Below are 16,241 nucleotides of genomic sequence, written 5' to 3'. Positions count from 1 at the left end.
TTGAATGTATTTAAACTCACTTTTCAATTGCATATTTATGAACAATATTGAGCAAAGACTTGTTTTAAACGTTCCGTCATTACGGAACTTTGTAGCGTTAATTCTAAATGTTTTTATGCGTTATCGTACGAAATTTTTCATTGTTTACCTCTGATTAAAACTGTTATAAATTTAACCAAACCTTGTAATTCTAGAAGCACAGTTAAGCAACACTGCTTTTAGCATTAGGGCACACATAATCACCGATATAATGCCGTTTAAAACGGGCTAAGCTCCGATAAATCGACAAAATTAGGCAATACAATTCCGGTATGTCACAAAAGTAAATCCACTGAAAAGTGTTGAAAGTAAAAAACTTAGCTGCGAGCTATGTTATAGACCGACTTCCATGGCGTAAAACAGAGACACTTTTTATCGTCCGTATATATTTTATGGCAAAAACTTGACTGCACCTTAAATTAAACTCAAGTCAACTTCTAGTTTTTTTCGCTAGTTTCAAGTTCCTCCGAACATTCACTAGAAGTCTCTTCGGTAAACCTGTGCTTCATACAGGCCGCAATGCAGAACCCACTTAACGTAAACAAACTGCTCGTTTATAATTACGTGGAACGCCAAAGCGCCACGAACTATTTGTAAACAACAAGTTGTGACACCTGAGAGGAAAGTAATCTCGCCATCTCCATGGTAGCCTACTATTATTATAAGCAGTAAGGGAACTGAAACGGTATTTCTGCCTGTGGTGCAATATTTACTTGAACTTGTCCTCGTTAAATACTTGTGTACAGTGTACACCAATAAAGTGAATTTAATGGCTTCATATTTATAAATCTCTTTAACGCTAGAAGCAAATCGTGACAAGTTTTCACCGCTCATTAAAAACAAGTGCTATTTTTAACTTTTCGATTCGTAAAACACATTTTAAGGCTATTAAAGTTGACAAGACAGATCTAAAACTCCAGACAATGAAGTACCGGTAATGTTAAAACAATGTAATATTTTATTATTTTCATGTTTCTGTTATCGGCAAGAAACCAGTTGAACCTCTGCTTAAAATCCTTGTTTTATGTAAACTCGTTGTAGCGGATTTAAGCAATTTAGTTATAAAATTTCAAGGTTGAGGGTGGAAGATTTTACAAAAAACGAAATGAAAAATTGGCAGTGGGTGTGGTGAATTTTGAAAGCTAAGTTATTATTGTGGTTAGCTTTTCTATTCTTCCCACTAAAATATTTAACATACAGCGATTTGAATTTTTTTTAAACTAGGATACATAGATAAACCAGAATGTGTGTTCTTTCATATTTTTATTTGCAAGTTATCACATATGTCGGGGGCTTCCCCGTGTTTGAGAACGAAAGATACATTTGCAACTTTTTTTAATTTTATGTCTAACCAACCTGTATACAAATTCATTTTGCTGTTAAAAAACGTATGCATTTTAACAAGATTGTCTAGTTATATAAAATGTCAAATTGTGAAAACAGTACCACAAGCAACTTTACAAAGAAAACATACAAATAATTTCAAATTTTTGGTTCTCTGCGATTTGTTTCAAAGGGCAAGTTTGTCGCAGCAATCATGGTGCTTTCACTAATTTATATTCCTAAAAAACTTGTTTTAAGGAAGAAAATTAGTTTGATGCATAATAAAGGAAAAGGATATTTTAAGGAAAAAAATGAATCAAACACACAAAACAACTGTAACATATTTTGTAAGCAGTGAGCAAATAACATAAAATGTCAACACCAAAAAACAATCTAACCAATAAAAGAAGTATCCATTTTGATTTCAAATAAAGATTATAACTGTAGAAATAAATCTGAACATTATTTCTTTCAGGATAAGATATAAAAAAAACCTATATCAATAAAAAAACACTTGCTTAATAAGATGCTTATATTTTAAATATGCTACACAAAAAAATTGTTAGTTGTTTTACAAGATGACCCTTAATTTAGTTATATGTTGATCATTTTAATAAAAATAACACCATATATTTGTCACCAAATAATTTATGTATAATAAATTTAAACACTGGCGAAACTGCTTTGCTTCACTGAGCTCAAACAAGTTTTTTTGCTATATATAATGTTTTGAAAACAGCAAGTTTTTTTTCAGAATTTTTATTTTTCATTTTCTTTGTCCAACAGTGCTGATCTTATTCCTACAGACTTTAACTCTTCAACCAAATCTCCACTTTGGTGCATTTGTAGAAGAATATCGCAGCCACCGACAAATTCTCCTTTGAGGTAAATTTGTGGGATCGTGGGCCACTCGGAGTACGTCTTGATTCCAGCGCGTAAGTTTTCATCGTCCAGAACATTGTAGGAATCGTACTCAACGCCGTGCATTCTCAGAATCTGAACGACAGCGTTACTGAACCCACACATTGGCTGTTCTGGGACGCCCTTCATGAAAACAACCACGTCTCTTTTATCAACCAATGACTTTATGTGATCCTTGCTTCCAGAATCGGCCACCTTTTCAGCGCTACACAACTTGCAGCTCAAATAAATGAGCTGAGGACTTTGTGTGTGAAATAATGCACCAGGTTTAATCATGGCATTAACTTCGGTTTGTTTAATTGAAACAAGTTTCAACATTGAAGACATCGATCTCACAGCAACCAATGGATTCCGTTGGCTGCTTAGTAGAAGCCTTGTTGCAAGTTGAGAAACTGTCATGCTGATTGATCTTAATTCCCAAAATACTAGATTTACAACTGTCAATAAATGTTTTATCTTGCAAAAAATATAAACTGTAATTTTAACTCTTAAACATTGTAATAAACATGAAGTGAATTACGTTCAAACACTTTTCCAACTTTAAAATCTCCAAAAGATACTAAAGTTACTGTTGTTATATTCGCAACTGACATAGATTGTTAACTGTTAAAGTTAGACAAAACTACATAAATGTTTCATTAAGTCATTGACTCATTGTAGTAATATACGTTAAGTTGGTGTTATTTTTTACAAGTTATAACAAACGTTTATGTACTTTCATCCAAGCCCTAAACAATATATGTAATAAAAATAACAAACGTTTTCTCAGATTTTTTGACAAATCCATTTTCATTTGGCACAAGGTGGCGCACTTGCATGCTACAGAATTGGGAATTTCCCTTGGTAATTCACGTGGGTAAAAATAAAAGTAGAAAAACATATAATTATTTAAATTATAAATACTGTAATTTGGATCACCAGCAATTCAATTTGTTAACAAAATTCGTTATGTTTGCAGTATTTAATATGAAAGATATTCAGATGGTGAGTTACCTCTTTGAGTTTATAACATTTTAATTAAAAAGGGTATTTTGTTATTTTGGACGGCGATTTAGATTGGATTTAGATAAAATTTCGTCCTTACTTGATGTTATCAGCATAAATTAATATATTTAAACAGGTTTACAACACAATTTTTGCTTTTAAAATCCTAAAGACGTTTTATGAAATAATATGGTGTGTAACATTTCTCTGATTGGATAAGAAAATTCGAGAATTCTCGAAAACTCATGCTTCGCGTTTTCTGTTTTGTTTCGAAAGTTGATTTTGTGTAAAAACCTTGTTTCTTAAAACGTTGTTCATTAAAATGGTAAGTGAAAAGTAAATTTCGGTGCTGGTCGAAAATGTGGCAGGATTCAAGATTAGCGCTAAAAGTTTTTATAATTGGTCATGACTTGCGTTATTTAACTTTTGTTTTTATTTTTGTTAAATTTGAATCATATTATAAACAGGCATATTTTTCGTCGGTTTGTTAGAATTGTATTTCTTAAACACCAAAAAACAAAAGAAGATTTTTTTATACACAATTCACGTTTGACAATGAATATAATAATACCTGACCCACAAACGCAAACGCTAACCTGCACTCTAACCTAAATAATGTGCGTTGTGGTAGAATTCTAGACCAGCGCCCAAAAGTGTTTATAGTGTGTGTGAGCTTTTTCGGCGCTCCTTCAGTTATGCTCGTAGAAATATTTGCAAAAAAATGATCTACAAATATCGCATACCACAACGCATATTGTTTGGGATAGGGTGCGGGTTAGCGTTTGGGTGATGGTGGACCAAGTGCTATTATTAATAATAAATATAATAACTTGTGGTATGCAGTATTTTTTTGTTTTTTTGCATACTTTCTATGTGCATAACTGAAAGAGCGTCACTTTTTCCTGTATGTATTTTGAGTTTGACCCGAAACATGTTGTATTTTTCATTAAACGAATTGTATTACCTCTTTGTGTGGCTTTTCTAATTTTGATTTTGTCGAGCAGGGAAGTGTTGATGAATTGAAGAACAAGGGAAATCAAGCTCTGAGAGATGGAAACACAAAAGAAGCTATAGACTTCTACAGCGATGTAAGTACAATGAAGCATTTATTAAACAATAATTCATCCTAACCTTACAAAAAGCATTTAATTTTAAAATTAAGTATTTAGTTCATAAAACAGAGTTATAGAAATAAGTTTAATACCGAACATTTTTCGTTGGACTACAATACTACCATAACAAACATTATTTTGGTTTGGGTGTGGGTTAGCGTTTGGGTGTGAGTGGGTCAAGTATTATTAAAATAATATTGCTTGACCCGCCTAAACCCAGACGCTAACTCGCACCCCAAAATATTGTGTATTGATTTAATAAATGTTAAGGCGGTAGGATTCTAGACCAGTGCCCATTTTTTATTTATATATCTCTAAATGTTTAATGAAGACCCTTCAAGTCCAGTATGCATATCATGGCCCTTCATGCTGAGGTCTTTGGAGTGTGCATGTTTTTTTGCCAGATTTTTTTGCATATGTGAATTGGAGTCTAACATCACTTTTTGGTCTAGAAATCCTACCACAATGCAGAATATTATAGGGGTGGGGTGTGGGTTAGCGTTTGGTTAGGGTGGGTCAAGTGTTATTATTAAATAATGAATATAAAATACTTGATCCACCCACACCAAAACGCTAACTCTCATCCTAACCCAAAAATTGCGTGTTAATTTAATAACGGTAGTAGGATTCGAGACCAGCGCCCTTTTTTTAAGTGTGAACACATTGAATTAAAAAATAACGGTATTCACCTGCTAGAGAATGTAGACCAGCTTAAAGCAAGTAATCATTTGTAATCTCAAATTATCTTATTTACAGGCCATAAAATTGGACGGAAAGAACCATGTTTTGTACAGCAACCGATCAGCCGCTTATGCAAAGCAGGAAAATTATGTGGCCGCTTTAAAAGACGCAGAAACTGTAATTGAAATTAAGCCCGACTGGCCAAAGGTAAGTTCAGATATTATTTTAAGTTTGTTTTTATTTTTATCAATGTGTTGTTCTTTTTTTTTAATCACTGAAAGTTATGTTGTTGCCAAGAAAAACATTATATTTCTTAGTACTAACATAGCATTGTGTTTTCACAATTTGATACATTTTTTAGGCTTTGATAAATAACTGCTTTGTTTTTTCTTCACTATATTATTGTTTAAGACACAATCCAAAATGTTCATCAATTTAATTTTTACCTTGACTATCCAGAGTGTTGCACAATGTTTAATGTTTCGAAAATGTTTTCCCAAGTGTTTTTGTTTAATTTAGGGTTATTCAAGAAAAGGATCTGCCCTTGAGTTTTTAAATCGCTATGAAGAAGCCAAAATGTCTTATGAGGAAGGTTTAAAGTTTGATTCAAATAACGAACAATTGAAGAAGGGAGTCGAGCAATGCAACGAGCATTTAACAGGTTTGCAACCATGTCAATTTTTAAACAAGCTTTAAAATTTATTTGTTAATTAACTGTTATTATTTGTTTTAAAAACCAGTTTCAAAAAAAATATTAAAATTGTTTCAAAGTTTTAAAAAAATATGTAAAAACGGTGTACCTTTAAAAAAATAGTTCTATTTAAAAAGGGTTCAAATCAGTATAATTAGGTGTAACCAAACCATTTCGTTAAATGAAGTTTAAATCTTTATTCTTCAATTTTGATATCAGTGTTAATAATATTATGTTTCCATTTCCCCATATTTTTTAATTACTAATACCTTTAAATTAAAAAAAAATGTTTTTCCTAACTTTTATTATTTTCAAAGGTCCTGCAGGTAGCCAAGAAGTCAACCCATTCTCTGACCTGAACGGAATGATTCAGAAACTGAAGTCAAACCCAACAACCAAAGAATACTTTAACGATCCTGCCTACCTACAAATGCTGATTAATCTCAGCAAAAATCCCAAAGACCTTGGAACGTAAAATGCCATTTTTAAGATTATTGTGCATCATTCACTTGTTTTTTAATTGTAGTAAAACTGTTTTTTTTGTGTGTGTTCTTGTGGTTTAAAAATGCTTTAGAAAACCTTTTATTTTTTAGTTAGATTCATATCCTAAAGCCCACCTTTTTTAAAAGCTGTTAAAAAAACGTTTTATACTAAGAATGCCTTTTTATTTTTTTCATTCTGCTAAACTATTGTGTCCCCAAATAACAGTTTTTACAAATGGGTGTTTGTTTTTATTTAGGCTTAAAATAATTTTAATTTTGGCAACCACAAAGATCTTATAAAGTAAACAAACATTTCCCAAAATTCTAATAAATTTTTCATTTACTTAATTGTAAAACTGCATTTCTTCTATTTGTTTAGTTACTTGGGGAATCCAAAGTTCCAGAAGACGTTAAGCGTTATTCTTGGAATCGACCTTCAAATGGCCAACGGGGGTCAAGAGGAACCGATGGACACGGAACCGGCACCAAATTCGACCCCGACGCCGAAAAAAGAACCTAAAGAACCGGAATTAAAGGACAATGAAAAAGCTGTGAGTCTCGTTTCATTGCAAATGTAGTGTAAAGTATGAAGTTTTTATCACCGATTTTCTTAAAATTATTTTTATCTCCTGAAATTAAAAGAAAATTTATTCTCTACTTCTCATCAAATATGATCCAAAAATATGTAGTCGTTAAAAATGTTTTTTAAACTTTGCTATTTAGATTTTTTATGTTAACACCAAAATATGGGTAAATCAAATCTTCAAAGCAACGATTTTGCATTTATTAGGCTCAAGATGAGAAGCAATTGGGAAACGCTGCTTACAAAAAGAAAGAATTTGAAAATGCCCTCGAACATTACCAGAAGGCCTGTGACCTTGACCCCAAAAATATGACCTTCCTCACCAATATGGCTGCTGTTTATTACGAGCAAGACAACATGGAAAAATGCAGGGAAAAATGCCAGAATGCGATTGAAGTAGGACGGCAGAACAGGGCGGACTTTCAACTTATTGGAAAGTAGGTGTTGTAATTTTTATTTGCTTACATTTTTGCCATTTAATGCCTAGCTGTTCCATGTGTATTTTTAAATAACAACAGAGAGTGGTCGCTTTTGAGTTTAAATTTCTTAGGTGGGCCTCACTTAAACAGTCTTTAGGGTTAAAAAAATTTGTTATTTTAGTTATTAGCCAGGAAATTTATTTATTATGACCTCATAGACCACCTCCCTTGTGACGTTCAGTGGCACATTTTTTCTGAATTATGAACAGAGGAATAGATAACTTTATAAATCTGAGCAGTCTGATTGGTCATGCTAGATAGTCTAGAAAGGGTCACAGAAAACTGCCAATATACCTTTGGAGACCGATGTTTTATTATTTTAAAATTTGTATTCAAAAAGATTTTAATATTCAACAAATAATTTAAATAGTATGTTGTCCAATGTTTAATGTATTTTTTATAGAGCTTATTTCATAAAAAGGGTGTAAAATTAAAAAAATCCATTTTAGATCTAGGTATAAGTTTTGTTTATTAGTAGCTGTTCACACAATACTTTATAATCTTAAACTAAAACTTGTTTTATCAGGGCATTCAGTCGGATTGGAAATTCATATTTCAAAGAGAAGGAATACAAAAGTGCAGTTACTTACTATGAGAAAGCATTGTCGGAACACCGCAATAAAGGCTCAACAAATTGCAACAGTGCCAGAAGGCAATCGCTGAAGCGGAACGACTTGCGTACATCAACCCAGAGTTGTCACAAGAAGAAAAGAATAAGGGAAATGAAATGTACAAAGCGGGTAAGATTAAATAGAAATACCAAAGCCCATGTAAAAGTAGGTAACATTTTGAACGTTTCGAATTTATATCTCTTTATTCTGGTAACATTTGTTTGTAATATTTACACCAAATTTTTTTATGATATTACTGTGAAATTATTAACCTAAACTACTTTAATACTATTTTATTTGCTAAAGTTGAAGTTGTAATCAAAAAACTTCAGATTATCTGGCCTAATAATTATTTGTGATGTGTAACATACAGTATGGCTTCTGATAAATGATATATATGCCAGAAAGTTGTAAAAAGGGTAAAAATGTCCAAATAGACTGGACTAATTCTGGCATAATTTATGTTTGACATTTTTATGCAAAAATGCCCCATATTTTGTGGGTATATGTGCCATTTTCTAGGGTTCTGATCACCCAAAGTTTTTGCTAGGGGTAATCATCATAGCACCTAAAACTTGGTGGATTTTTATTAATTTTTCATATTCTTTATTCAGGCAAATACCCAGAAGCATTGAAATCCTACACGGAGGCGATCAAGCGTGACCCGAGTAATGCAACCATTTATTCGAACAGAGCCGCTTGTTACATGAAACTGCTAGAATTCAGACTTGCACTTAAAGATTGCGACGAATGCATCGCAAAAGACCCGAAGTTCAGTAAGTCAACAACCTGCTAAGTATGGCACTGTGTATGTGAAGTATAAGTTAGTTTTTCTCAACCAATGGGTCAAGAGTCGTTACTCAAAATTGTGTTTACTTTGGTTTGGTTTGAGACGCTAAATGTAGTAGTTTTACATAGATTTTTGTAAAGTGGTCCTGACAAGATTTCTTTAAAATGTAAGAAAACTGTGAGTAAAATACTAAGATATGCCCCATTAATTAAATTTGCACTAATATGAATGATGTCTGAAGTCTGATGTTTTGTTCACCTCCATAAAATGTCCAGTAACGATAGTTGGCACTTTAAAGCTCCGCTCTTGTACTCATGTTTAGTGTTTTGGGATGCCACAAAAGGTGGAGAAACACTGTTATTATAAGTTAATATGTTGTTTTACGCCGAACAAATACAACCGAATAAAAATACTTTAGATAGCTTCGATAATATAAAAGAAACTGCAGTAAAATTTGTTTGTGCCATATTCCTCAACATAAAGATTTGGCTGGAGTTACTATTATAGTGAAGTTTTGCCACCCACACAATGTACAGTTGTCCTAAAACCTGAGGGAATTCTGTCCATGTCAATGATCCTTAACAATGTAACGTGCCTTAATTAAGACCTAACCGCCTTACCTCACTATGACGTAACTGTTATCTATCCCTGTTATGACGTAACAACTTGGTATTGTGACGCAGTAAAGGGCCACGTGCGTCGAGGAAGTTCGCTCGAAGCGTTGAAGGAGTTCTCACGGGCGGTTGATGCTTACCAGAAGGCGTTGGATATCGACCCAAGTAACACTGAAGCTACCGACGGAATGAGGAGATGCCTGCACGTAAGTATAAGCTTCCTAATGTGTTTACATGCTATAAGTTAGTGGTTTTGAGGATATTTACTTTAAACGGCGCCACGAAGTTACAAAAATACGCTATTAGGCGTCACACTGAATGTACTACCCTTGGTGCAAGTTTTTCGTATATGTAAGAAAAAATATTTATAAAAAAACACATTTAAGAAAAAAAAAGCTTACCATAATCAATTTTTTTCAATTCAATTACATCAAAGTATTCGAAAGAAATTATAAATGTCTTAAAACTTGCACCAAGGTAACGAAAAAATAAGGTACAAGTTTTCATCATTTTTTTCGAATATTTTTTTATAACTGGGTTTTAAAAATTTGTGGTAAAAACATGTTTTCTTTAATGTATTTTTTCACAAGGGTTACGTGTTTTTTTAGGAAAATAGGTTCTTTTAGTTGGTAAAGTCACGCTGAATACGCTACCCTTGGTGCAACTTAATGATCATAATTTCTTTTAAATTCGTTTTGTAACTTTATTTAACTATTCAAAAACATTGTGTTAAGATCCTGTTTCTTTAGTACTATACGTTCAGCTTGTGGAAAGTCAATAAACTGCTTGATTTTCACTCAAAATGACAATAATAAAGTAAACAGATTTTCGCTTTTTCGATGACTTAATAACACACTTACATTTGTAAAAACAAAAAAAATTATCAAAGTAAAAAATTAATAATAAAATAAAATTAAATCTGGTGCCTGCCTTGTCAAGAACAACCGCACGTTATGTAAATATAAACATTATTCAGCATATACCGGTGTTGTAAATAATTGTTTTGAAATGACGTAAGTCCAAGTCAAGTCTTTTTAAAAAATAGCAAGTCCCAGTTCAAGTAATTATTATAGCAAGTCATTTCCAAACCACTAATATAATAATGCAACGATAGACCATAAAAATAGGGACACTTGTCCGAGCAATATTTCAACTAAAAAATATGCAAAACTTGCGATAAATAGCTCAGTTTGTGGTAAATGAAAACACTTAATTTCAACCAAAGTCATTTATAAGCATTGACTTAAGGGCACCTAAGTCAAGTAATAGACTTACTTCATTGCAGCACTGGTATATATTATGCCAGGTAGCAACATCGTATTTATTATCTTCTTTATATTTTAACCTCAGGGTGATTACAAGAACCGCAACAACCCTGAGGAAGTGCAGCGACGAGCGATGAACGACCCTGAAGTTATGCAGATAATGAGGGATCCTGCCATGAAGATGATACTTGATCAAATACAAGAAGATCCAAAGGCTCTGCAGGAGTAAGTTGATAAAAAAAAAAAAACCTTGGTGTTTCTGGCTGTGAAGCAAAACCTGATAAAATCATCACCTTTTTTGTACCGTGTAAGGAAGGATGTAAACAGGAAATGCCCCAGTTATTTTGAAACGCGGCAAGTTGAGCGCAAACCGTGGTGTTAACACCTGACGAATAAAAAAACAGCCAAATAACATTTCAGCCAAGCAGCGGAGAAAGAAACATGAAGCCCATTTATGTTTAAAACAAATTTCAATCATCTCAAGAACGCTTAACGCGTGTCAATGTAAACCTTTTTGTTAACGAAGGTGTAGTTAACGTTGTATTTATTCATACTTTTTAACATCCGAAGGTTACTGCATTGGGTCGTTAGTTATACCGTGGTATCATACTATTGCCTATGTTGTACCGCAAGTCCACAAGGTATCGAGTATTTCCTTAAATGGATTTAAACTGTTTTAAGGTTAGGAAGCTTCGTTACATTTCTATGTTCATTTACTACTTTCAAAGTGCTTTCTTTAGTAAGACAGAAAACGCTTTTGTTAATTGACTGGAATGAGTTAGAATCAGCACAGATCCGCCATGATATCAAAAAATGTCACAATCTAAACTTTCTCTTTGTTTCAGACATTTGAAAAACCCTCAAGTCGCGCGGAACATCCAAAAACTTCTCGACGTCGGCGTATTGTCTGTCCGTTGATGACGTAACAACAGACGTTATGACGTCACCGAAAATCGTGCCTGGCCATGGATGACCCAAACGACATTTTCGTTGTAAAAAGGAACTGAAACAATATTTCGTGTAATTTTTCCACTTTGACAACGTTAAGCCACAGTATCTCGATAGTTGTAATCTGGAAAAAAATGGCTGGAAATTGTTTTAATTATTCAACGTTTATCGCATTTTGCCAACTCCGTCGCTTTTACGAGGTATTTTCTTAATGCTTGTACTTTAATTGTTTATAAAGCAGCATGCTGGTTTAAGAATACTTGTTTTGAGCTATCAGTAATAAACGTCTAACGGCGTTTTGTGGCAACTTTCATGCGAATTTAAAGTTCACGCTGATTTCGTCGAATTTACTTGCGAGAAAATACAAGAATTTGTTATATTCGCAGGAAAGGTAAAAAGCTAAAAAAAGCTAAAACACTAAAAACGTGCAGCATAATGGTTGGATGTCTACTTCGAATAATTTTAAAGCCCATACAGAAGTAGGAAATATTTTGAATGTTTCGAATATTATAAATGCTACCTATACTTTATGGGCTATTATATTTCTAATACGACGAATAACTGTGTCTTCTTAAAACACACTTGTGTACAATAAACGTCCTTTTCAAGTCCAAGTTTAAATATTTAAAATAGTAATTGGCTTAAAATTCTAATGTTAGACTTGCGCCAAAATTGAACGCAGGAGTTAATTGTAGAATGGGCAGAGTGCGCCGCTGGTGTTGTAAATAATAAATTTGGCATACCACGCGAGGGCCCTAAAGAACATTAAACCGAACTTTATATGTTTATGCTGTATGCCCGAAAGGGTTCACCTCACAACTAATTATATATTTGTAAAACTAAAGGGTAGGAATAATATATAGCTAGTGAAGAGGGGAAAATGTGTTCTTTCATCTGTTGTTCTATTTATACTGAGGGTTAGAGCTACCTTTTCTCAAATGAAATCGATCATTAACCACAAAACTTGCTATTAATTCGCCCACGCAGTATTTCACACCGTGATTTAGAAGAGTTCTTGTTCAACCAACACCCGCTGTTTGTTGTGGGTTGCTTTAATTTACTATATCTATTTATTTCGTTTGGTGCAAGCTTGCTTATCATACGATTTAAAGAAACAAATTAGTTGTGCGGTGGATTGTTTCAAATGAGAATAAGGATTAATTATTTTAGCACGTTTTAAGATTACAACACTAAGACAAGATACAAAACATTAGAAAAAGAAAAGAAAAGGTAACTGTGGTGTGAAACTTTGTTCCTATTGTGTTTTCCAACCACCTCTATAGCATTGCAGAGAGAAGGGAAAGGATTTACACTTAAACGAAAGAGATCTTGATGAAGGAGATTTTAATCCACACTAAGCCCCCTTTTTAACTCTGGCTCTAAGGTGAAAATCCTGACTTTCTTTATTACATAATCCCGATGCCAAACAACAAAGTTGTACTGTACGAAGTAGCAACCCTTGGTTATACGGAATAAAACAAAGGAATGACAGGCTTACATTATGTTAGAAGTACTTAAACCAGTCTTTCGTAATCAAAGGGTTGCGACCCACATTTGTGTCGCCATCTGCAGTTGTTTCCCATGGCTAGATTTATTAAGATTTGTTTTGAGCAAGATATATCTAAAAATTAAAAAAAATGAAAAGTTACAACATGGCGCATATTGTTTAAATTCGAGTTTTTATGTTAGCGTCTTAGGTTTTGTTCACTTGTAAAGGTCAGTGAAGTAAATTTGGCCGCCATAGTTTCGCTCTCATACTTATTTGGGTCGCCCGCAAAAAGGTTGAGAAACACTGACATAACTCTTGTTTATACGAGGAAGTAAATCAAGGGATGCCTACTTAAGGTGTACCCAACATCTTTATATAAATAAATTTTAACGAGGCTGCGTGAATGTTCGAATCAGCCTTAAACGCGCTAGTTTTGCATCACGAGTTGTAAAGACGCATTTCCAGCAAGATTGGCTTGCAGCTATTTACAATTTTCAAGAGAAACCTTACGCCGGTCATCGACGAACGCTTTCCCTCAGTACAAGCCGTTATCAGCAGACGCGCAAACAGCAAGTAAAGTTTGCCCAACGGTCAGTGAGTCAACATTGTGCAGACCAGTTTATCCGGCGATGGGCGTGTGCCGTGGTTTAGATTGGAAAGGAGACAATAAGGCATTATTGCAGAGCCTGGGAGGTATAAAGCGCAAAAACGCGGTGAATAAAGTGTTTTTGGATTTAACTGAAGTTGCTGTTACGAACGTTCGCTACGATTTTAACTACTATATCAAAAGACGAAAATTTTAAAGCTACAAAATAGAAAAATATCCATAAGGTTAAATTGTTTTCCGTTGATATTTGATATTTTGTCATGACTATTCTCTCTGAAAGAGGTATGTTTACGATTTCTTCCACGACAAGTTAGGTCTTGTGCAAATTGTTTTGTAACTTTATTGCAGGCTTTAGAAAGACGTAAACAATAAAGAATTCCTGACAGAAAATGTTCACATGGAGAATATGTCTTTGCTAAATGAATAACGAGTTTTATATATATTCCTCAATTCTTCACCTTATTATATATTAAGTTTTAATATTTGGTAAAACGTTTTTTTTTATATTAAGTTTACGGTTTTCGACGTTACGATATTGCAACGACGCCCGAAATATAGTTATTTACCTTAGATCAGGGGTTCTTAAACTGGGGTCCATGGACCCCTTGGGGGTTGGTAACCTAGTTTTAGGGGGTCCATGAAGGACTAATTAAAATAATGTTCATTTAAAAAGTAAATCAAGTTTTTAAGAAAAGAGTTTGATTAAAAATAAAACGGTTTTGCACTGAATGTATATTATAAAGGCTCCATTTCACTTTCACATTTTTGGACCGAATTTTCGAAGTCTATTTGTGTTGTGAAATCAATTTTTTACGTTATTTTTAATTTTTCTTGCCTACCGTGGTCCATGCAAAGCAAATAAAGTAATGTTCCGCAGTAAAAAAAGTTAAGAATCACTCGCTCAGATATTGCGCCGTAGAATAGTTTACCCTACAATCCACCCGTCAAGAGAAACGTCTATTTTATTACCCCTTAACCAGGCATGCAATAAAATGACAACTCGCAATCGCTTAAATAGTTTGCTCGAACATTAAGTAGGTACGAATCGAGTTTGAGGAGTTGCTGTTCGAGATTGTAAAATACTTAGAATAGAAGGTCCTTTACAGAAATAGCTGGCATTCAGCAAATGGTTTTGTTGATTACTTTTAACGCTTAAAGTCTATTTTTACAGATTTTATTTTTTCATAGTTTTATTCAGTTGGTGGTGCATTGTATTTGTTCATGTAGATGTAGAGTTTTGCTATGGTTTATTAAATTTTCTTTTAATTTTTATTGCTATAATTTTGCAATTTTAAAAAAAATAGTTGTGTACTCTTCAAAATTCGACTTGTACAAGAATTTCACCTCTAAAATACTCACTCGGCAAACGGAGCTTGCATAAAATTAACCTAACCCAGAAAAGCGACAAAACGGCAACGCTAACCGCTTAAATCCTTTGCTGCGAACATGAAAGTAGGTGATGAAAGTAGGCCTCATTGCCAGACAAGGGCGGTGGTTGCGGCCTTAATGCAAAGCAGACCCTGGCGGAATTCCACGGCTGGCAAGTCGCCACATCCAGCAGCAGTTTTAGCACAAACCTGGCCTGTTTATCTGCCCACAGCGCCCAAAAACTTCGCCGTTTTGTTTGCGGGGCTCTAGTCTTACCCAGATCCACTGGTGCGTGACATTCCGTGCGCAGCCGATCGTATCGCTATGTGTGACGTCACTTTAGGGCTGTGCGAATGTGGGTCTCTGGTTTGCGAGGGATTACAACTAAAGGAGTTATTTGTGGAGGTTGGTAAGATTGGTTAGAAGGCTTGATTGCAGGAGATTCTCAGTAGGCTGTTTTTATAGTGGAAGCAATGGACAGCCTTGTTAATTTAAATTTAGTTACCATATGGGTGGTTTGTCTATAAGCCGGCTTGTGTCTCATTTTAAAGTGGCAATTTGCGCGATCAAATTAAAATACTTATGCCAACTCTATTCATTTGGCAGAAAATTTGCTGTGAAAAACAAAAACAGGGCGCCCTTGATTTAAACTACAGCCTAAGCAAAGTTTGTTGTTTATGCTTTTACCCCCTAACCTTAATTTGAATGTGTGGCTATGGTGTAACAATCGGACGCTAGTCAGCACCTGTAAAAATAGGAAAAATAGCAATTTACGTTTGGCTTTTACAACGGCCTGTACAATTAAATGATTACAAGCAAAACTTTTTATTTACGAAGGCCCTTAAGCTTGTTTTTATTTTACAAATGTCATGTTATAGGGTTAGGCGGTTTTCCTGGCCACACGGAGCACAGATGCGTGGACTTGACCCAGTTCCTGTGTTATTTTTGAATGCGTGTCATAACAAATACGTGCAAAGGCATGGCGCGTTACATGTGATCACCCTGGGGCGATTTGAATGCAACGATTTAGTTGCATTTCGTCGCGTAAGTTAAGTTTGTCGCGAAATCGAACGCTTTTGTGGTTTTATGGGAGTGTTTCGTCACGCAAGTGGTTTTACTTCAAAGGGTGCGGGTTGAACGGGCGAGTTTCCAGGATGTATTGTGATCTCGACTTGGCTATATTGTATGTAGCATGGGATATCAGTTAAAAAATGTATATACGCAGAATTTTCAGATAATTTTTTGGCAATTCTT

At 34.1% G+C, this 16,241-nt stretch overlaps 2 protein-coding genes across 2 annotated transcripts; one reads left to right on the top strand and one right to left on the bottom strand.

The window, feature by feature from the left end:
• Nucleotides 1-1,304: 1,304 nt before the first annotated feature.
• On the bottom strand, nt 1,305-2,682 carry LOC146166454 (glutaredoxin-related protein 5, mitochondrial-like). The gene has a single exon (XM_083380390.1). The coding sequence runs from the start codon at nt 2,680-2,682 to the stop codon at nt 2,122-2,124; it is 561 nt and encodes a 186-aa protein (XP_083236516.1). The 3' UTR covers nt 1,305-2,121.
• Nucleotides 2,683-3,249: 567 nt separating this feature from the next.
• LOC146166453 (stress-induced-phosphoprotein 1-like) lies at nt 3,250-12,053 on the top strand. The gene is given in 13 exon segments (XM_083380379.1): nt 3,250-3,267; nt 4,269-4,355; nt 5,136-5,267; nt 5,580-5,721; nt 6,069-6,222; nt 6,613-6,784; nt 7,024-7,253; nt 7,822-7,916; nt 7,919-8,035; nt 8,521-8,682; nt 9,380-9,516; nt 10,661-10,800; nt 11,421-12,053. Coding segments are annotated over 13 exon segments (1,659 nt in total). The 3' UTR covers nt 11,494-12,053.
• Nucleotides 12,054-16,241: the final 4,188 nt, after the last annotated feature.

This window comes from Ascidiella aspersa, chromosome 1 (genome assembly GCF_963924565.1).
Source record: "Ascidiella aspersa chromosome 1, kaAscAspe10.2, whole genome shotgun sequence".
Lineage (NCBI taxonomy): Eukaryota > Metazoa > Chordata > Ascidiacea > Phlebobranchia > Ascidiidae > Ascidiella > Ascidiella aspersa.
This window is presented reverse-complemented; position numbering and strand designations above follow the sequence as displayed.

Coding starts and splice junctions, on each gene's coding strand:
- LOC146166454 (XM_083380390.1), bottom strand. CDS start 2,682: ATGACAGTTTCTCAACTTGCAACAAGGCTTCTACTAAGCAGCCAACGG.